General features: G+C 46.1%; 1 protein-coding gene across 1 annotated transcript in view; it reads left to right on the top strand.

Moving 5' to 3' along the window:
• Nucleotides 1-22,486, top strand: part of LOC146344595 (ATP-binding cassette sub-family A member 13-like) — a 74,954-nt gene that overhangs the window by 18,207 nt on the left and 34,261 nt on the right. Inside the window, exons 7-10 of the mRNA XM_084859803.1 lie at nucleotides 2,391-2,506; nucleotides 8,254-8,387; nucleotides 13,809-13,973; nucleotides 18,480-18,685. Coding sequence (XP_084715929.1) covers nucleotides 2,391-2,506; nucleotides 8,254-8,387; nucleotides 13,809-13,973; nucleotides 18,480-18,685 — 621 coding nt within the window. The remainder of the gene's footprint in view (nucleotides 1-2,390; nucleotides 2,507-8,253; nucleotides 8,388-13,808; nucleotides 13,974-18,479; nucleotides 18,686-22,486) is intronic.

Below are 22,486 nucleotides of genomic sequence, written 5' to 3'. Positions count from 1 at the left end.
TGCCGCAATCACTGGGGCATTAGATCGGGTGGCTCCGAAACGCCCTCTCCCCCTGAACAGGGCTCGGACTGCACCATGGTTCAATCCGCGGTTACGAGCTCTGAAACAGGAGGTGAGACGGCTAGAGCGCCGGTGGCGGAAGTCTCGCTCCAAAGACGATCAGACACGGGCTAGAGCTATATCTTCAGCCTATCACGTGGCGGTGAAGGCAGCAAAAAAGGAATATTATGCTGCCTCCATCGCGTCTGCAGAGTGCTGCCCCAGGAGGCTGTTCCAAGTGGTCCGGAGCCTGGTCGGTCCTGTGGCTCCGGAACCACTGGAGCATTCTAAGGCCTCCTGTGAGGCTTTGGCAAGGCACTTTGCAGATAAAATTGATCAGATTAGGTGTGTTACTCTGCACACTGTGGATACAGTTAGTGAGCAAGAGGCGGTCTGTGGCAAACCGGTTTTGTGGGATCGGTTCCAGCTTCTTCCTCCTGATGAAGTGGACAAGGTGCTTTCATCTGTAAGGCCAACCACCTGCTTACTTGATCCTTGCCCATCTTGGCTCATTATGAGCTGCAGAGAGAGACTGGGTGAGGGGATCAAGGCGGTGGTGAACGCCTCCCTTGAGGAGGGAGTGATGCCATCAGCCCTCAAGGAGGCAGTGATAAGACCGCTCTTAAAGAAGCCCTCCTTGGATCCTCAAGTTCTGAACAACTTTCGCCCAGTCTCAAATCTGCCATTTTTGGGCAAGGTGATTGAGCGGGTGGTGGCGGTGCAGTTGAAGGCACACTTGGAAGAAACTGATTATCTAGACCCATTTCAGTCAGGCTTCAGGCCTGGGCATGGGACAGAAACGGCCTTGGTCGCCTTGGTGGATGATATGAGGAGGGCTCTGGATAGGGGTGAATGCTCCTTCCTTGTTCTCCTCGACCTCTCAGCGGCTTTTGATACCGTTGACCACGGTATCCTCCTGGACCGCCTGGAGGGGTTGGGCATTGGAAACACTGTATTGCGGTGGTTCCAGTCCTTCCTCTCTGGCAGGTACCAGAGGGTAGCACTGGGAGAGGAGGTTTCGGACCCGTGGCCACTTACTTGTGGGGTGCCACAGGGTTCCATCCTCTCCCCGATGCTATTTAACATCTATGTGAAGCCACTGGGGGCTATCATCAGGAGGTTTGGGGTGCAGTGTCATCAATATGCGGATGACACTCAGCTCAACCTCTCATTCAAATCTTCACCAAGGTTGGCCGTAGAATCCCTGTCCAAATGTCTGGAGACGGTGAGTGGCTGGATGGGGAGGAATAAGCTGAAGCTCAACCCTGACAAGACCGAGGTACTTTTGGTGGGAGACAAGAGGAGGCTGGGGGATGTTGACCTGGTGTTGAATGGGGTGCGGCTACCCTTGAAAGACCAGGTCCACAGCCTGGGGGTCATTTTGGACTCCCAGCTGTCCATGGAGGCTCAGGTGTCAGCTGTGAGCCGGACAGCGCTGTATCAACTCCATCTGATACGGCGGCTGCGCCCCTACCTTCCCGACCATCTGCTCCCATCGGTAGTACATGCCCTGGTCTCCTCTCGTTTAGACTACTGTAATGCGCTCTACGTGGGGTTACCCTTGAAGACGGTTCGGAAACTGCAGCTGGTACAGAACGCGGCGGCTCGCCTGATTAAAGGCAGCCGCCGGCGAGATCACATCACTCCAGTGCTGAAGGAGTTGCACTGGTTACCAGTTGTTTTCCGGGCCAAATTCAAGGTGTTGGTTTTGACCTTTAAAACCCTATATGGTTCCGGCCCAGCCTATCTTAAGGAGCGCCTCCAGCAACACCAGACAGGCCGCTTAACAAGATCAGCCTTGGATGGCCTTCTCTCTGTCCCATCAGCCAGGACAGCTAGACTGGTGGGGACGAGGGAGAGGGCCTTCTCTGTGGTGGCCCCCACTCTGTGGAACTCCCTCCCTAGGGAACTCCGTCATGCCCCCTCTTTAATGAGCTTCCGTTGTGCATTAAAAACATGGTTGTTCAGGCAGGCATTTGGGGTGGGTTAGGGTATTTTTTTTAAAAAAATTTTATGGTAAAATTTTATTGTTTTAAATTGTTTATGGTGGGTTGTACATCGCCCAGAGTGGCTGGGTGACCAGTCAGATGGGCGATTAATAAATGTAATAAATAAATAAAAAAAAATCAGTCTAGCCAGCATAGCCAATGATGAAGGATGATGGGAGTTGTAGGACAAAACATCTGGATGGCCACAGATTGCCACCCCATTACAGAGTGTGCTAATTGATGTGGTTTCTGGAAATCTTGTCCAGCATGGATGTTACAGGAATGTCTTTCACCTCTTGTCTTTTACATTTAATGCATTCTGTTCTTGAAAAAACACAGACTTTTCTGTCTTTCTGATATCAGTTCCTTAGTGTTCCTGGAAGAATTAGATGTGATGCCTTCAAACCAAATGTTTTACGTGGCCCTGAAAATAGGACTGAATGTGACCATTACAGCATTGCAGGCCTGGAACGAGGAAGGTACATAGCTATTTTCTATTTTTTCTCCTCCTCCTCCAGCATTTTCAGTTTCCCCATTTGAACCCAGTGTTCCCAACATCTTGTCCCACTCTAGCTTGACCAAAAACCAGAACCCAAAATGGGGCTATGTAAATGAAGGGCCTATGCAAATGAAGAGGGGGGGATGTGAACTAGCCTTCGTTATTAATGGTTGTATCACCAGGAGCAGATTTTGCTCCAGTCCCAGTTGTGTCCCCCCAATACACCCCCTTACTTTCTCCCACAATAAGTAAATGGTTGCCAGACACAGGTGGCTGGGCTAAAACAATATTTTTAAAGAAAAAAAAGACTGCCATGCCACCACTGATGGTAAGCCTTGCTGGAACTTTTCACAGAATTCCCCCCTCTGGAAATAACTCTCCTGTTTCAAGCCCCTCCTCATCCCTCCCCCTTTTGAGCCAGAAGTTCTCATTTGAGAAGTTTCAGCTTAGCTTAAATTATAACCCACCATCAGAGTGAAAATGCTGAACAGCAGGGTATATTTTTATAACTGAATTATTGTAAACCACCCAGAGAGCTTTGGCTATTGGGTGGTAGAGAAATAAATAATAATAACAACAATAATAATATAATAAAAAAACAATTTAATAAATAAATCATTTTAAAAAGTCACTGGTGTTGGATCAAGAACCAAGATGAGTTTGGGAGGCTGCATGAAAGTCCTTAGGAAGTGGGTTACACTCAGCAATAGTAGCCTGCCCAGCATCCCCCAGTCAGCTTCAAGACTCCAGGATTTGACCTCTGCTCTTGCTGGGCCCAGTCCAACATTCCATCCACACCATTTCACATGTGTTTTCAAAACACTGCTAGTTCTTGAAGTCTACAGGAGGGATTTTGAGTCATGGGTGGAGCCAAGTTAATGTCGCCCTCTACTTAGTGTGGGAGGGAGTTTGAGGGGTGGGGAATAGTGTCACAGATGAGCAGAGCAGGGAAGCCTGCCTCCCAAACAGTTATTTTCATGGTAACTCAAGGGTCTTGTGGCCTCAATGCAAAATGTGGCTCTGATGAAATGTGATGTGCCGGTGGTGATGTGCAGATGTTTCTACGTTTTGTATTCATTTGAAATATTGTTTAATTCAAGGGAGGATTTCTCCCCTTTTTCCCTTTTAAAAAATGTCTAAGCACTTAGATAAACAAGGTGTGTGTGGGGGATATCCATGCTTCAGAAGCCCTGCTGGGAAACAGGCACACAGCAGTCGAATCTTTATTCAAATGAGGCTGCACAGTGTTCTCGTTCTCTTAACAGTCATTCATTTATTCGTTTCATCTTGGTTGCTCACAATTTCAGCGCCACATGCAGAATAACACGCACGCTAATTTAGATAAATGGCGCGGCGCAGCGTCGTTTGGCCCACGCTGGGTCACGGTAGGAAGAGGGCTGCTGCTTCCCTCTGAGTTTCTGCAGTTTGCATCTGTGTTTATCAAATTAAGCCCCATGGCAACGACATCATCTCGGCACCAGGCCCCGCTGAATGTCGGAGGCTGACTTTGAGGGAACTGCATCGTGGAGCTGCAGGAGAAACCAAGAAGACAGAGCGCTGTGCTTAGTAGCTGGTGTGAGATGACATGCTGAGAGAAAAGAGGAAGGGAGAGGCTGCCTGCTGCCACTGAACAACAACCAAAGACAAGGAGGGACTGGCAGGGGACGTGAGGCAGAGGGAAGGAATGGTGGGAACTGGCATGGTGGAGCTGCGTTGCTGTTGACTTGGATGTCAGTGCTTGTGCCTGTCCTGGGTGTTCTTAGCTAGTCAGCAGCTGCACGCCAGCCAACCCCTGTTTCCAGCCTGTTGCAGTTGTCCGAATCCCACCTTGAAGCTTGTTCTGACTCGTGTACATGTCAGAATGTGAGCGTGGTGTTTTTTTTGCTGTTCACTCAAAAATGTGTGCATATTTTCATTTGCATTTCCCCACATGTGCACATCAATTGTGCACAGTTTTGAAATGTATGTGTTTTTGCATGCATTTAGTGTATGTTTGTGTGCATTTTTCAAAAGTGCTCTTTCTTCAAAGGTGCGCATTTTTCGAATGCATCTTCTTTGTGTGCATTTTTCAAAAGTGCTCTTTCTTCAAAGGTGCGCATTTTTCGAATGCATCTTCTTTGTGTGCATTCTTCAAAAGTGCTCTTTCTTCAAAGGTGCGCATTTTTCGAATGCATCTTCTTTGTGTGCATTCTTCAAAAGTGCTCTTTCTTCAAAGGTGCGCATTTTTCGAATGCATCTTTTTTGTTCATTCGTTCCGTGAATCGCATCACAAGCTCGGAATTGTGCGGACTTCAACAGCAGATACTAGAACCTGGGGGTCATCCCATGAAGCTGATTGGTGGGAGATTCAGGACAGATAAAAGGAAGGACTTCTTCACACAGCGTGTAGTTAAGCTATGGAACTCACTACCACAGGATGTAGTGATGGCCACCAATTTGGATGGCTTTAAAAGGGGTTAGATAAATACCTGGAGGAGAAGCTTAACAATGGCTACTAGTCCTGATGGCCATGTGCTACCTCCAGTACCAGACGCAGTATGCCTATGTACACCAGTTGCTGGGGAACATGGGCTGGAAGGTGCTGGTGCACCCGTGTCCTGCTTGTGGGTTTTCCACGGGCAGCTGGTTGGCCACTATGTGAACAGAATGCTGGACTAGATGGAGCCTTGGTCTTATCCAGCAGGGCTCTTCTTATGTTCTTACTGTATTTGGGTCTTTGTTCAGTTCTGGAAGGTGCAAACTGTGAGAATTCCAGTCAAACATGAACTGAAACAAAATTCTCATACATCCTTAGTTGGCACTCAGCAGTATTGGCCTCTTCCCACCTCTTCCTTCCCCTCACACCACCACACTGGTTGCCAGTGAAACCTAATAAACAGAGGGCAGAGTTAGCATTGTGAAACCTGAGGCAAAAAGCCAAGTGCCTCGCTTGCACCTTTGAAGCCTGACTCCCACCCCACAACTGGCTGCTGGTGGATGCCACTGCTGGGGAGACATTTCCCAGGCAGGGCTTCCTCTGAGAAGGAAAACTCCAGAACAGATTTGCAAATGTAGAAGCATGTGTACTTGTCTAAGATCTTGGTAACTTAGATAGCTCGATTTCTCACCTGAGAAAGACAAGGCTGTCACCTGACAGGTGCTGAACCGATGCCTGGATTTGGTCACGGGCTGGATGAGGGCCAGTGAACTGAAGCTGAATCTGGAAGTTCTGTGGATAGGCGGTTCTTGGGTCTGGGAGATTAGAGTTCAACAGGGTTGCACTGTCCTGGGAAGAGCAGGTACAGCACTTGAAGGTGCTCCCTGATCCAGCATTGTCACTTGAGATGCAGGTGGCCTTGATGGCCTGGAGTGCCTTTCGCCAGCTGCGGCTGCTCCTGGACAGAGCTAGCCTGCCCCTAGCCTGCCCACAGTGATCCATGCCCTGATAACCTCCCAGCTGGACTACAGTAATGCATTATATGGGGGCCCGCCCTTGAAGACTACTCAGAAGCTGCAATTAGGGCAAAACTAAACATTTTGGCAATCATGTATAGTTGAGCTATGCACGATAGATTTCCTTGTGCTGGTATAAGTGTGCATGGACCCAATTTGGATGGGACCATGGTGATTCAGGAATTTAACTTTCTCCCTACCCATCCCCCCCCGAAATTCCACCCCTCCTGGCAGGTGGGCTGTTAATAAAGAGAAAAAGTATTGACTTTTTTCGGGCAGTGGAGCAGGGGGAGCTACAAAGTGTGCAGTCCCCCTGCCCCCACCAGGAGAGCCTCCTGATGTGAGGTGGCGCCACAGTTGGTGCTCCAGAGAGCCCTGCCAGCTGCTGTCTCACCATGGGACTTGCCACACCAGGAGAGAGGGGCTGGTGGGGCTCTCTGTTGTTGCCGCCCACCTGGTGGCACTACAGCAGATGCGTCGTAGAGCCCGCTGGTTCCACTCTCCCACTGCAGAAAATGCCGCAGTGAGAGAGTAGCTGGCAGGAGGCTACAGAGCAGCCACCTGCCCTCTGTTTCGCTTTAAGGTAGGGATGTGTGAACTCACCCCGGGTGCTCCAGACTCCTGCCCAGCCCCCAGCCCCGCTCACCGGTCCCCAGACTGCGCTCGAGCCTCTCCCACTCTCGTCAAGCAGCCCGCATTCACCCCAGCAGCCTCATCTAGCTCTGTGGTCACCATTTCTTAAAAAAAAAAAAAAGTGATCCCAGAAATGCACGTTTCTGCATGTGCGAAAATGTGCATTTTGGTGAATGCGCATATTCTCATGTGTGAAATGTGCATTTTTGGGAAGGCACACATTAGTTTGTGTACAATAATGTGCATTTTTAGTGAAATGTGCATTTTCGTGCATACACAAATATGCACATCCGCAAAAATGCGCATTTTCGCGTGTGCGCAAATTTGTGCATTTTTGCCATCGCCATTTTATTTCTCAGGAAGTGGCGCCTGCGAAGCTCGAGAAGGCTGCCAGGCTGAGTGCAGACCATTTGCCAAGTGCGGGCAAGGGGCGAGCAGGGGCAGGGGCTCGGCGAGCGGGGCTCGGCGAGCGGGCCTCGGGGGTGAGGGCAGGAGCAGGTCCGCTGGATCCCTGGACTGAATCGGATGCCTGTGCCATCCCTACTCTAAGGCGGTCCTCAGAGCAAAACACGAGAGGCAACTGCTCTCAGCCTCCTGCCCTCTGGCACAAACTGTGGATTCAGTAAGGAGAGCAGTGCTGGCCAGAGAAAATGGCTGGAGTGACTCTTCAGAGAGCCAGCCAGGCCCAAATGACTGGCTCTGAGGGGCCCCTTCCTCAGAGCCAGGCATTGTGGGAGAGGTGTACAGTTGATCTCCTGGGATAGCCCTCCCATCATGCCTGGCTCTGAGGAAGGGGCCCTGCAGAGCCAGGCCTTTGGGCCAGCTCTTGGACGAGCCATGCCAGCTGCTTTCTCTGGCTGATGTGGTTCTCCGGAGAGCCCGCCCGCTCTCTGGCTCGGGAAGCGGGACAGCTTGCGCCAGTGCTGGTGATTACTAGGACGTTTTGTTTAGTGCTCAGTGTAGAACATGGCTGGCAGAAATTTAACAGGTTCAGCCAGGTGGAGTCATATTACTCCTGTTTAAGAAAAACAACAACCCTACCCTGGCTGCCTATTTGCTTTCAAGCCCAAATCAAGGTGCTGGTACTTACCTTTAAAGCCCCCAATGGCCAAAAAACCTGAAGGAGTGCCTCCTCCCATACCAGCCTTCCCGTGCTTTAAGATCTTCGTAGCTGAGGTCATATTCCAAGCACCTTCCTTAGCGGAGCTGCAGTACACGTGCACTAAGTTTTTCTGGCACCAAGTTAAGATTTTTGAACTTGCCCTGCCACATTAAAAGGTTATTTTGTCTGATGTCCGCTTGTAGTTTTACTGTCTTTCGCTGCCTTCCAGTCTGTAATTGTTATGAAGGATATACTACTATTGTATTTGTTTTTTTGTTTAAATAATGTGTATATCTGTTGCACCAGCCTGGAATCTCTTGAATGAAGGGCGGACTGGACACATTTTAAAGACATACCTAAAAAAATGAAATAACTTAGCAAAAGATTGTTAAGAGCTGCAGTTTATAGATTCATCTACAGAACCCTAACAATCAAACCCTGGGTTTTGAGATCAGTTTCTGGTTGATCTTTTTTCTATGGGGCCTGCCACATGAGAGTTATGGGAAAGGACAAAAAGGAAGGGATGTAAAATATATAAACTGGATTTCCCCTTCTTACAGGTTTTCAATATGCTCTCTCTCTTTCGGATATCATATGGAACCCGTTTGTTGTTTATAGTGAACTTGAATCACGGTTTGGATTGGAAAAGATTCATATTGAAAAGATACTAAACTATACCATAAAGCTAAGGAAGGTGAGTTTGTGAAAACATTGTTACTCGTTGATTAATACTGCTGCTTTCTTCCCCAGGTTACTGCTTATTTCCATTATAATACTTAGGGTTATATAAAATATAACACAAAGTGTGCAAAGTGTTTCACCTATTTTATATAGCGGTAATACTTGCAACAACCCTGCAGAGTAGGTCAGTCTTATTCTCTCCATATTGTAGATGGAGGCTGAGGGTGAGGGAGAGTGGTTTGCCCAAGTCTCCTGCTGAGTCCTTGGTAAACACAAGATTCAGACTGGAGGCGTATGATGCTAAGGCCACCTTTGTGTGTTTACGTGCATGATATTGATACGGTAGTGATGTGCAAGCTCTAAAAGCTCATGGAGCTCCCTCCCCTTCCAGGTCTGCCTGTTGCAAACAAGCAAACAAAGAATCCTTTGTGAAGGGGGGAGGGCAGGGTGGCCACTTCCCCATTGCAAAAAAAGAGGATCCATCACAAAAAGAAGATGATAGAGGATACCATTGTGGTGAGATCCAGTGTGGTGTCATGGTGAGAGTGTTGGACTGGGATCCGGGGGATATGGGTTTTAGTCCCCACTCGGCCATGGAAGCTCACTGGGTGACTTTGGGCCAGTCACAGACTCTCAGCCCAACCTACCTCACAGGGTTGTTGTTGAGAAGATGAAATGGAGAGGAGGAGGATAAGGTAAGCCGCCTTGGGTTCCTTGCAATAGGGAAAAAGGCAGGATATAAATGCAATGAACATTAAAATAAATAAATACCATTGTGCATATGCAAAGGTATATGTATAGATGCAAATCTAGAAATAACTATAACTATAATTTGAATACAGATACTGTTATGTGCTTGGGCCCAGTCTAAATGATCTGCCGGGGGTCCCTCACAACTCAGTGCCTCTGATTACAAAGAGATGCAGGGTGTGTCCCCCCGCCCCGCCCCATCCCCAACTCTGTAAATCTTGAGCTGGTAACCTTTGGTTCTACTGGGTCAAGAGGAGGGGCCGAGTGAGGCCTGTGGTGTAGGAGGAAGTCAGGTTGGCAGAGAGTGGATCTACAGTGAGGAAAGCATTGATTTTGGCTCTCTGCAGTAAATCCCCAGACAGCTGAGGGGGAGCAGCTGGAGCCTCTGAAACATGTTACCTCTCAGAAGTGGGGTGCACAAGCGTAACAATCCAATGCATCGCTCACAAGTGGGAAAGACTAGTCAGGTGACGTGTGGGCCTGCTTGATCTGTTGTCCAGGTGTTGATGGGCAACTTCAAGGCCTCTGCTCACCCTTCCTATGGTTCTTTGACTTTAAACTGGACTTGGCCTGGACAGCTCTTCAAATGGATTGTGCCTTCAAATACAGGACTGTCCTCTGACAGCTCTTCAAGTAGAGAACTGTAAAGTCTGGGCCCAATTCAAAGTGCTGGTATTAACATTCAAAGCCCTAAACAGCTTGGGGCCAGGTTATCTGAAGGATCCCCTCTTCCCATATGTGCCTAATCAGGCCCTAAGATCATCCTCCGGGGTCCTTTTCTGAGAACCTCTGCCAAAGGAAGTGAGGCAGGTGGCTTTCAGAAAGAGGACCTTTTCTGCTGTGGCACCCTGGTTGTGGAATGAGCTCCCTAGAGACGTTTCCCTGACGTACTCCTTCCGGCGCCAGGTGAACACCTTTTTATTCTCCCAGTATTTTAGCATTTAATCTTCCTAATCTTTTAGCTCTGGTGTTTTAAATCTGTATTTAAATAGCTTCAGCTATTGGGCAGTCTACAAACAAACAAACAAACCTGGCCACTGTAGGAGAGGGTGTAATTAGGGATGTATGCAATGTGTAAAATCCATTCTGTCTGCATTTCACGGATTGTCAGGTGCTTCTCCTTCCATTGCCCACCCATTGATGGAATCAGATTTGTTTTTTTTCTGAATTTGTGCAAATTTGTATTTGTGCGAATGTGCATCTTTGCAAATGTGCACGAGCAAAATGAGCAAATTTCCCCCAAATGCGCATTTTCACACTTTAGCCTTTGGGGGAAATGCACATTTTTGGCTGTTTTTTTTTAAATTTTGTGTATTTTTCAACAACGAAATTTGCACAGAATGTGAGAAAGTTGGAAAACTGGTCCGCAAGTCCGTAGAATCCACTCAACAAGGGGAGAAGCTGGTCCCCTGTGGAATCCGTGGGCTGGATTAATGAAATTCTGTACTTCTTTGGTTCTGTTGTGGATTTCTCCAACATCCCTAGGTGTAATAGGTGGCGAGCAGGACTCACTAGACAGCTGTATGACTCTGTCCTGGGCTTGAAATGATGCTCCTGCATATCAGCAAGGTGTTTTGTTTCTTTCTTTCTAAGGGTGGGTAGATCTGACAGGGGGGACTGGTGGTAGGGGTGGTGAGCAAAAGGCATTCTGAGTCAGTCCCAGGGGGTCTGGGCCTTTCTTGAAACGCAGTGCCCTTTTTTGCATAGTTCACATTTTGAGCTCCTCCACTGAAACTTCATCAGCATCAGTAATATGTAGATGCACACACCCACAGTTAATAAAGAGTATGAGATATGCAGAATACTGTTTCACAAAGCAGGTTCATAGACACATAGAATCATAGAATAGGAGGGTTGGAAGGGGCCTATAAGACCATTGAGGCCAACCCCCTGCTCAGTGCTGGAATCCAAGTCAGAGCATCTCTGACAGATCCCTTGTCTTGAATGCCTCCAGTGTGGGAGAGCCCACCACCTCCCTAGGTAATTGGTTCCATTGTCGTATTGCTCTAACAGTCAGGAAGTTTTTCCTGATGTCCAGCTGGAATCTAGCTTCCTGTAACTTGAGCCCATTATTCCATCTCCCGCATTCTGGGATGATTGAGAAGAGATCCTGGCCTTCCTCTCTGTGGCAACCTTTCAAGTACCTGAAGAGTGCTATCATATCTCCCCTCAGTCTTCTCTTCTCAAGGCTAAACATGTCCAGTTCTTTCAGTCTCTCTTCATAGGGCTTTGTTTCCAGTCCCCTCATCATCTTCATTGCCCACCTCTGAACCCTCTCCAGTTTGTCTGCATCCTTCTTAAAGTGTAGTGCCCAGAACTGGACACAGTACTCCAGATGAGGCCTAACCAGTGCTGAGTAGGGGGGAACTAGTACTTCATGGGATTTGGAAGCTATGCTTCTATTAATGCAGCCCAAAATAGCATTTGCCTTTTTTGCAGCTGCATCACATTGTTGGCTCATATTCAGCTTGTGATCTACAACAATTCTGAGATCCTTCTCACTTGTAGCATTGTTGAGCCACGTATCCTCTATCTTGTAACTGCGCATTTGGTTTCTTTTTCCTAGGTGCAGAACTTGGCATGTATCCCTATTAAATGTCATTCTGTTGTTTTCTGCCCAGTTCTCCAGCCTATCAAGATCACTTTGAATTTTGTTTCTGTCAAAGTGATATTGTATAAGGGTTTGTCATATCAGGGTGTTGTATCTTTATAGTTATAGGTACTTCCTTGTTTGGGGGTTGTTGAAAGGTTTATCCCTAGAGAGCCTTAGTATTAAAAGAAGGAAGTAGTTGGGGGAGAGGGAGAGAGAGAGAGAGAGAGAGGAAGTTAGTGGAAGGAAAAAAGCCATGGTAAATAGGGGAGTGTCGAAATAAAATGAAGATCTGAAATTGAATTGAAATGCATTGTGACTTTTTTGGTTTAGTGCTTATTGTAGCTCTGTTGTATTGCTTATGTGTAAGTTGCTCTGAGAGCCTTTTTGCTATTAAGATGGGACAGATTTTTTTAAAAATAAAAATAAATAAAAGAAGCCCAATTGATCAACGCACTATTTTTTAAAACATGGCAACAATACTATACTTTTTCCTTGCATTGTAGGTGAGGCACTCCTGTTTGTCCTAAAATTTTATTCAGCCATAAACCCACTAGGTGGCTTTGGTGAGCTAGTTTTCCTCAGCCTCAGCTCAGCTCCCCATTTGCAAAACTGAATTGTAATATTTTAATGATGACGCCACTGAAGTTTGAAAATAGCAGGCTCGAAAGGGAAATGGGTCTGCCTCTCAAAACATGGATGTATTTTGAGACCAACTCTCTTGCCCTTGAAAATGATCATCTGTTTGTAATTTAAATCAAGAATATTACGAACTGGGTAATCTTCATTTCTCAGCTCAGGCACTGAAAAAGGCAGTGCTACATTGGCGCATCTTTGTTGATGGCTGAGATTGAGTTGCATTTTTTAAGTGGGCATGTAATTTCCAGAATAGCACCCTGGCTTCGGAGCCCTGACTTGAGCAATCAATTTGGCCAGGAATTTCCAAGCCAGAAAAGTCCAGAGTTGTATGTGCACCCTCGCCATTAATGCATGCTAATATTATACCTTTAAAAAGCAAATAAGTCTGGCTGTTGTGGGTGGGAACTTCCTCTGCCTGGTTCACACATACTGTAACAGCAACCCAGAGTATGGTTTGAATACAGTTTGAGTATGAGTTGTCATTGAATCATGGGTTATTGTTATGTGCAAACCCTGCGCTATGGTTTAACTATGGGTTGTTAACCACAAACAACTCAGAGTTCACACCCCAACAACAAACCTTGGGTTTGTTCCTAGTTAGCAACCCATAACCAAACCATAGAGTAGGGTTTGCATGTAGCAACAACCCACAATTCAACAACAACCCACGATTCAATGACAACCCATACTCTGGGTTGTTGTTACATGCAAACCAGGCCTCTGAGTTCAACAGTTTGGGGGAAAAAAGACTTGCTTTGTTGACAACAAACCAATCAACCAATTAAAAAAAATATCCAATAGCAGTCATGCATGAAATACATGGAAAGAAAGGAAATGATGCACAGTTGCTTAGGTAATACACTGCCTTCTCCCATCCCTACACTACAAGTCCTAGGTGCACGTGTCCTGGAAAGGGATTCCATATATTCAATAATCATGAGCCAATTGAGAAGTTTTATAAAAAAGAAAAGAAAAGAGGGAGAAGGTGTTGTTTTTACAAGTTCTCCGATGCCACTCCTAATCACCTGCCTATTTCTGATTTGAGTCCAGTGGAGGTCACCCAATATATTAAGAACTGGCCAGCAGGCAGGAATTTCAGCTGCGTAGCTGAATGGATTTTAAGGGATGATGAGAAGAGCTTTAGCTGCTGAAGTTCTCTCTATCAGCCACCTCTTAAATGCACAGGATCCATGCCATTTTTTTATGATGCTGTTCAAGACGTAGCTCAGATGATCATTTAAACCAGCATGCCACAAGGCCGGTTAGGCAAAGCTGACACAACTTATCTGTTTCAAGATGGAGTTTTCAACAATGGGTTTTTTATGTGTGTGTGTATTTATCTGACACTGCTGGGTCATGCTGATGGGTTATAGTTCCTATTGAAAGCTGTTCCTTGTTGTCAAATAAGTAAGCTGATACCTGGGATACCCTGACATGCTCATCTATTCCTGCCAGATTCCCACCAAAGGTACACTGGAGCAGTTTGTGTGTTCAGTCTTAACCACAGTGTTGGGGGCTGAAGTGGACAAAGGAGACAATGAAAGCTGTATCTTCTCACCGTGGCTGGAAGCCAAGGCCTATCTTGTCCATTCTGTCAACCAGATCAAACTCTACACAAAGGTATGCTCTCACTGAGCTCATAGCATATAAATATGACCTCGCAGCCACTGGGTTACACAGACTCTATGTTGTTGTTGTTCAGTCGTTAAGCTGTGTCCAACTCTTCGTGATCCCATGGACCATAGCACGCCAGGCCTTCCTGTCCTCCGCTCTCTCCCGGAGTGTGCTCAAGTTCATATTCATTGCATAGTTGATGTTATCTAGCCATCTCACCCTCTGCCATCCCCTTCTCCTTTTGCCTTCAATCTTTCCCAGCATCAGGGTCTTTTCCAGAGAGTTTTCTCTTCGCATTAGGTGGCTAAAATATTTGAGCTTCAGCTTCAGTATCTGTCCTTCCAATGAGCACTCAGGGTAGATTTCCTTTAGGATTGACTGATTTGACCTCCTTGCAGTCCAGGGGACTCGTAAGAGTCTTCTCCAGCACCACAGTTCGAAAGCATTGATTCTTCGGCGCTCAGCCTTCCTTGTAGTCCAGCTCTCACAGCCATATGTTGCTACTGGGAAAACCATAGCTTTGATTAGATGAATCTTTGTCGGCAAGGTGATGTCTCTGCTTCGTACTATGCTGTCTAGGTTTGCCATAGCTTTCCTCCCAAGGAGCAAGCGTCTTTTAATTTCATGGCTACAGTCACCATCTGCAGTGATCTTGGAGCCCAAGAAAATAAAATCTGTCACTGCTTCCATTTCTTCCCCTTCTATATTCCAGGAAGTGATGGGACCAGATGCCATGATCTTAGTTTTGTTAATGTTGAGTTTCAAACCAGCTTTTGCACTCCTCACTTTCACCCTCAACAAGAGGCTCTTTAGATCCTCTTCGCTTTCTGCCATTAGGGTGGTATTGTCTGCGTATCTGAGGTTGTTGATAATTCTCCTGGCAGTCTTAATTCTGACCTGTGAGGCTGTGATTCATCCAACTCGGCATTTCTCATGATGTACTCTGCATATAAATTAAATAAGCAGGGCGACAATATGCAGCCTTGTCGTACTCCTTTCCCAATTTGGAACCACTCGGTTGTTCCATGTCTGGTTCTTACTGTTGCTCCTTGACCCTCGTACAGGTTTCTCAGGAGACAGGTAAGGTGCTCTGGTACTCCCATCTCTTTAAGAATTTGCCACAGTTTGTTGTGATCCACACAATCAAAGGCTTCAGCGTAGTCAATGAAGCAGAAATAGATGTTTTTCTGGAATTCTCTTGCTTTCTCCATGATCCAGCGAATGTTGGCGATTTGATCTCTAGTTCCTCTGCCTCTTCGAAACCCCGCTTGTACTTCCAGTAGTTCTCAGTTCACATACTGCTGAAGCCTAGCTTGTAGGATTTTGAGCATAACTTTGCTGGCATGTGAAATGAGTGCAATTGTACGGTAGTTTGAACACTCTTTGGCATTGCCCTTCTTTGGAACTGGAATGTAAACTGACCTTTTCCAGTCTTGTGGCCACTGCTGAGTGTTCCAAATTTGTTGGCATATTGAGTGCAGCACTTTAACAGCATCATCTTTTAGGGTTTTAAATAGCTCAGCTGGAATACTGTCATCTCCGCTAGCTTTGTTGTTACTAATGCTTCCTAAGGCCCACTTGACTTCACTCCCGAGGATGTCCGGCTCAAGTTCAGTGACTGCACTCTCATGGCTATCAGGGACATTAAGACCTTTCCTGTATAGTTCTTCTGTGTATTCTTTCCACCTCTTCTTAATCTCATCTGCTTCTGTTAGGTCCCTGCCTTCTTTGTCCTTTAGCTTGCCCGTCTTTGCACAAAACGTTCCCTTGAGATCTCTGATTTTCTTGAAAAGATCTCTAGTCTTTCCCATTCTATTGTTTTCCTCAATTTCTTTGCAATGTTCATTTAAGAAGGCCTTCTTGTCTCTCCTTGCTATTCTCTGGAAATCTGCATTCAGTTGGATATATCTTCCCCTTTCTCCCTTGCTTTTCACTTCCCTTCTTTCCTCAGCTACTTGTAAAGCCTCATCAGACAGCCACTTTGCTTTCTTGCATTTCTTTTTCTTTGGGATGGATTGAGTTGCTGCCTCCTGAACAATGTTACGGACCTCCGTCCATAGTTCCTCAAGCACTCTGTCTATCAGGTCTAATCCCTGAAATCTATTCGTCACCTCCACTGTATATTCATAAGGGATATGATTTAGGTCATACCTGAATGGTTTAGTGGTTTTCCCTATGTTCTTCAATTTAAGCCAAAATTTTGCAAGAAGCAGCTCATGATCTGAGCCACAGTTAGCTCCAGGTCTTGTTTTTACTGACTGTATAGAGCTTCTCCATCTTTGGCTGCAAAGTACATAAGCAATCTGATTTTGATATTGACCATCTGGTGATGTCCATGTGTAGAGTCGCCTCTTGTGCTGTTGGAAAAGAGTGTTTGCTATGATTAGCGTGTTCTCTTGGCAAAACTCTACTAGCCTTTGTCCTGCTTCATTTTGTGCACCAAGGCCATGCTTGCCTGTTATCCTGCTTATTTCCTGACTTCCTACTTTAGCATTCCAATCCCCTATGATGAAGAGGACATCTTTTTTGGTGTTAGTTCTAGAAGGTGTTGTAGGTCTTCATAGAACCAATCAACCTCCGCTTCTTCGGCCTCAGTGGTTGGGGCAAAGACTTGAATTACTGTGATGTTGAATGGTTTGCCTTGGATTCGTACTGAGATCATTCTATTGTTTTTGAGATTGTATCCCAGTACTGCTTTTCCCACCCTTTTGTTGACTATGAGTGCTACTCCATTTCTTCTAAGGGATTCTTGCCCACAGTAGTAGATATGATGGTCACCTGAATTAAATTCGCCCATGCTTGTCCATTTTAGTTTGCTGATTCCCAAGATGTCGATGTTCAATCTTGTCATCTTATATTTGACCACCTCCAGCTTACCTTGACTCATTGATCTTACATTCCAGATTGCTAAACAATATTGTTCTTTACAGCATCGGATTTTCTTTTCACCACCAGACACATCCACAGCTGAGTGTCCTTTCGGCTTTGGCCCAGCCGCTTCACTCTTTCTGGCGCTACTTGGAAATTCCCTCTGCTCTTCCCCAGTAGTATATTGGACACCTTCCGACCTGAGGGACTCATCTTCCGGCGTCATTTCTTTTAGCTTTGTGATACGTTCCATGGGGTTTCCTTGTCAAAAATACTGGAGTGGCTTGCCCTTTCCTTCTCCAGTGGACCACATTTTGTCAGAACTCTCTGCCATGACCTGTCCGTCTTGGGTGGCCCTGCACGACATAGCTTATGGCTTCACTGAGTTACGCAAGCCCCTTCACCACAACAAGGCAGTGATCCATGAAGGGGACAGACTCTATACCGAACATGTAATTAATTTGAAACTTGTCATCTTAATGAAGAAGGCAAAAATAGGCTGAAGATGGGTCATTTTTAGCTGTGCTGCCTAACAAAGTAAAATGAATTTCTTTAGTATTAAAAATCTCCCCTGCCCTGACAATGACAACCTATGTCAGCCTTACCAAACCTAGCACCTTCCAGATGTGTTGGACTACAACTCCCAGCATCCTCAGCCAGTACTGACTGGTGGATACTGGGGGTTGTAGTCCAGCACATCTGGAGGGCGCCAGGTCAGGGAAGGCTGCCCTAAGTTGTGAAACGTGCCCTGATCTTGCTCAGGTGTGTTTGCAACCATCCAAGTTTCACTTAACGCTCTCAAAATGTGGTAATTTCAAAAATCGCTCTGACATAGTATCTTGCAAATATGAGGACACTGGGTTGGGCAGCATTATGCCCCAACACAATTTTCCTTTATAATGGGTTTTCTTCTCAGCTAGATTCTGAGGTAACATGAAAGTAGGGATGTCAGAGAATTCTGCCACGGACTCCATTGAGGCCAGATTCTTTAGAATCTGCCCCCCCGGAATCCATGGCCCAATGGCCTCCCCCACCCACCACCCTGCAGAATCCCCCCAGGATGGAACGTACCTAGCAGCGGATCCTGTGGCTCCGGCGATGGCAGTGGATGAGGCAGCAGTGGCTGGTCTCCCGGCTGCTGCCGGGCTGCTGTGGCCGCAAATGGCGGCCGTCATAGCGGCTGCCATTTGCATCCTTGCAGTAAGCCGTACATCCCTACATGAAAGCCCTGACGGTAGTGTCAGATCTGTCCTGGCTCATTCCTACGTTGCAAGTGATCATTTGAAGCTGCAGAAACCAAGTGATGGACATGGAATGTGTGAAGTAGCTCTAACATGACCTCCCTACTTGCAGTCAAGAAAGATTTTTTTCCTAAGGCAGATTTGGTGAGGAATTTTTCCTCCTCCTCCTCCACTTGTCTTTCTCCACAGATATCTAACTTCAGAAAACCCTTTGACAAAGTCCCTCACAGAAGACTTGCAGGAAATTTAGCACCTGTACAATAAGAAGACAGGTCACCTTACATAACTGGTCAAGTCTTGGACTAAGAGACTAGACAATAACTCTCTTTGCCCTGTAAATACTGTCTCTGTTTTGCCTAATGTACCCATCTTGAAAAATTTGGTTTTCTTTTAAATGTTTTAGGTATTCCAACAGTGGATTTCCAATAATAGATCTCCTAAGAAGATCTTTACTGGGCTTGAACAAAACATCGTTCATCTCATATCGCAGTATCCGGTGATCAGTGAAATATGGAAGCAATACTATACAAGCAGCAATAATATCATTCAGAATTGGAATGAAGACCTGGAATGTAATTCTACAGATGATAGTTGCAAACCTCTGAACGTGTAAGTCACACTTTTCAGTACCCAAAGGATTATTTTTGCTTTATTGAATATCAGCTACTGGTAACCAATGTATAATCTCAGTCCTACCAAAGTCCTAGTGACATCTCTCAAGCATGTGCTTAAGTCTCTCTCAGGTGACATCAGTGAGACCTACTAGTGCTTAATTCTGGTTGGAGCATGCCCATATTGTTTAAATATCTGCTGCTAGATTTTTATCTATTTATTTAATCAATTTGTAGACCACTTATCATATCCAAAAAGATATCTCCTAGCTTTTTACAAGACAAAAATTAAAACACGAAACGTGTAAAGACATTTAAAAAAGAAGGACTAACAATTAACAAACTAGGCAGCAGAATCAGTCAGGGAAGGGCTGGGTGAAGAGATGGGTCTTCCACCGGCACCCAAAGCTGTTGGCGCCTGCTGAATACCAAGAGTATTCTGCTGCAATCTTAAAGATACTTAGAGCAGGCATCCCCTAACTTTTTGGACCCATGGGCACATTTGGGAATTTGAGAAACTGCTCTGGGCACCACCACAAAATGGCTTCCATGGAGGATGTGGCTAGTCACATAATGGCTGCCATGGGGAGCTGGCTAGTCTAGAGGTGGTGGGCAGGGAGGAGAAAAATAGCAAGGCTAGAAGCTGGGAGGGAGGGGGAAATGGAAAGAATTGATTCTTGGCCCACCCAGTCTTCTTCCATCCACACAGACCTTTCTCCTTTGCGCGCTCTCTCTCTCTGTCTCCACTCTCTGCCTCTAGCTTCGCTATTTCTCTCCCTGCACCACTGTACCTCACTGTTTCTCCCCACTCCTAGCTTCTGGCCTTGCTCTTTCTCCCCCCTCTATCCCTTTGCCTTGCTTTCTCTTCTTGCCCGCTGATCAGTGGCAGGCTCAGGAACAGGGAGGAAAACCAGGTGCCCTAACATTTTTCAATATTTTATTTAAAATCTTTTTTTGAAGGGGGCAGGGAGTGAAGAGCTTTGCGGGTGTCATTGGAGGTGCCCGTGGATGCCATGTTGGGGACCCCTGACTTAGAGAGCAATCCTGGGGGCCCAAGACAGCATCTGAGGGGCCAGGGGATGCTTCAGAACTCCTCCTGTGTGGTGGGAGACAGAGCTACAACCACAAACGAGGAGATCTGGCTGTGGATGTCCACCACATCCCCACAACTTCCCAGCCACCATGGAAAGCTCCACAGTGGCTTCCTCTTCTGAAGCCAATGTTGTGACCTTGGGAGAGGTTGGGGAGGGAGGAAGGAAGGTGGGCCCAGGGAGGGGAGAGGAGCAGCTGTGGATCCACCACAACTGTAAGTCTCTCAGCTCCCATCCCTGCCCCCAGCCAGGTATGTGGTTTAGATGGGCTCAGAGGCCCATTTAGCTTTGTTGGAGGAATGAGAGGCAAAACCACCTTTCTCGTTCCTCCTGCCCTGCCTGGCTCTTGCTCGCAGGGCTTTGGAAGGGTGGAGGGCCCAGAGATTGCAGTCCTCAGTCTAACAAGTGTCAATTCTGTACGATTGTGCTGTTAGTGGGGGTTAAATCTCACTGCTTGAATTGGGCTTAGTTCTGCGTGAACATGCATAAAGATTAGGCTGTCTTTCTATTATAAAACTGGAACCTCAAAGAAGGTCCAAAAGTGCTACTGTGTGCAGTGAGAACACAAAAAATTACGTTTAATGTGGCAGCTGGAGACTCCACTCCTGGAGGGGAGGTGATTCCATTCTCTGTTTTAGTTAATGCCAGCCAAAACTCTAAAGGTGCTACCCAAGGTTTGGAACCTATCCCCAAAATGACTTCAGCACCTTAAATAGCACCTTTAGAGCTTTGGCTGGTTGTAACTAAAACCCAGAATGGAATCGTCGCCCCTCTAGACCTGGAGTCACCAGCTGCCACTGCATTTAGTTTATGTAAAAGCGGATTACTAGATGTTAGCCTGAAAAAGTTGTTGTTGTTGTTATTTATTGTTAGCACTACTCATATTATTATTATATCATATTATTTCTACAGTTCTGTACACGTTACAGAAAAAACGCTTAATATTCAAACCACGTTCAAAGCCTTTTAAGCACATGCTTAAATGATAATGAACTCAATGAAATGTGAGCAGCAGTCCTAAGTGTAAGGAAGTTAAGTTTCATTGGAATCAATGAGATTTACTCCCAAGTAAGATAAACACATCATAAAGATATATGTAACTGTCAGCAGGACCAGAATTTAAATTCGTAGATTCCTAGGCCGCAATCCAGCATCAAGCCTTTTATTTAATACATTCCCAACTGTCCTGTGTGACAAATCACACATACTTTTAGAAAGCCTTTTCTCCGAGTTTGAAAAGCGCCCTGGGATGTGCTCCTGGTGCGTAGGAAAAAGGTTAAGTCGATGTGACAGCGGGTCCCATTGAAATCAGTTTCACTTACTCCCAAGCAAGTGTTTTGTAGACAGCAATCATAAGTGAGGAGAGAGGGAGGGAGAGAGAGATTTATTATAGCTGTTGAAGATGTCGCCTCTTTGTTTCTCAGGTAAGCAATATCTTAATTTCTGACTTGTCCAGCGTACAGTTTCATGCCCCTTATCTTTACTCAGTAAGTGTTACAAGAAATAAGTATTTCGCCTGCTGGATCTTTCTGGCAAGGCAGGTTTGCGCATTGTTAGTTTTTACATGGGAAGAAAAATCGCCTGGGCCCAATCTACACTAGGAAATTACTATGGTGCTACTTCACCTCACACACGGACACAATGCACGACATTATCCCCACTCCGCAGCAATCATGGCTTTTCTTGCCTTAAAGCTGCGTTTTCGCAAAGATGTTGTGCGATGGATTTTCCCTTTAACGTGGCTTCCGTGCGGTTCTGAGTGAGCCCTGTATCCCTGAATTAAATGCATGTTAGTGGGCATGGTGAGGGGTGTGTCAAAAACCGTAGTGTTTTGATGTTGCATCAGCTTAAGTGGGCTGTCCTTGTTTAAAAAGAAGTCCCACCTCAGTTTTGTGCACCTCCGCACCTATAAAGGTTCTATTCCTTTGTAGCTTCTTTGCAACTCCTTTGAAGCTTTGCATAGTGGCGGCTGCAGATGCAGGGAGCAAGGGCCGTGGCGTTTCCTGGAAATACTTAGAAATCCTTGATCTCCTTGACATATGGCGGTGGGGGTCAGCTTAGGTTGGGTCATAGAAATGAACATATTTCTCAGGAAATGATAAACCGTGGGAACAAGTGAAGCTTGGTCTAGCTCTGAATGAATCTCTGCGGTTGAAATACCACTAGGTAGTAAATCACAACTCCCCCAGTCCGGCAGTGATGTGGCTACATGCCCCTACTATGATGAACTGCATAGTATTATGAAGCAGGGAAACATACGTGCACAGCTGCGCGTGTGCGGAGTACAAGAGTACAGAGTGCTTCGGCTATTGGGCGAATGAAATGAAATAAATAAATAAATAAATAAATAAATAAATAAATATTTTAAAGGAAGATTCAGCATTCTGATGTAACATTTATACCAACATTAAACTGTGTGTGAAACAATAGAGGGGGGCTAATCATGTCACAATAGGCAATTATGTTCCGTTCTACTCATGGGACTCTGCCCACACAAACCTGCACTAATATGGTTTCAGGTGCTGTTCGCCCCATGAAAGCGGTTTCTTTTTTATGTATACACCACATTACCTGGCTACACGTGCCATGGGAGTAGCAAATCCAAAGTCATGAAAATTTGGTTTAAAACTGAATCGCCTCACAAAGCATCTCCATGTGCACTGGGCCCAGGAGAAAATCCTGGCACATATGTGTTCCCTTAAGGTGCA

Source organism: Heloderma suspectum, chromosome 5 (genome assembly GCF_057233095.1).
Source record: "Heloderma suspectum isolate Gila_16-S chromosome 5, 16-S_ref, whole genome shotgun sequence".
Classification (NCBI taxonomy): domain Eukaryota; kingdom Metazoa; phylum Chordata; class Lepidosauria; order Squamata; family Helodermatidae; genus Heloderma; species Heloderma suspectum.
Note: the sequence above shows the minus strand (reverse complement) of the source record. Positions and strands in the feature narration are given on the sequence as shown.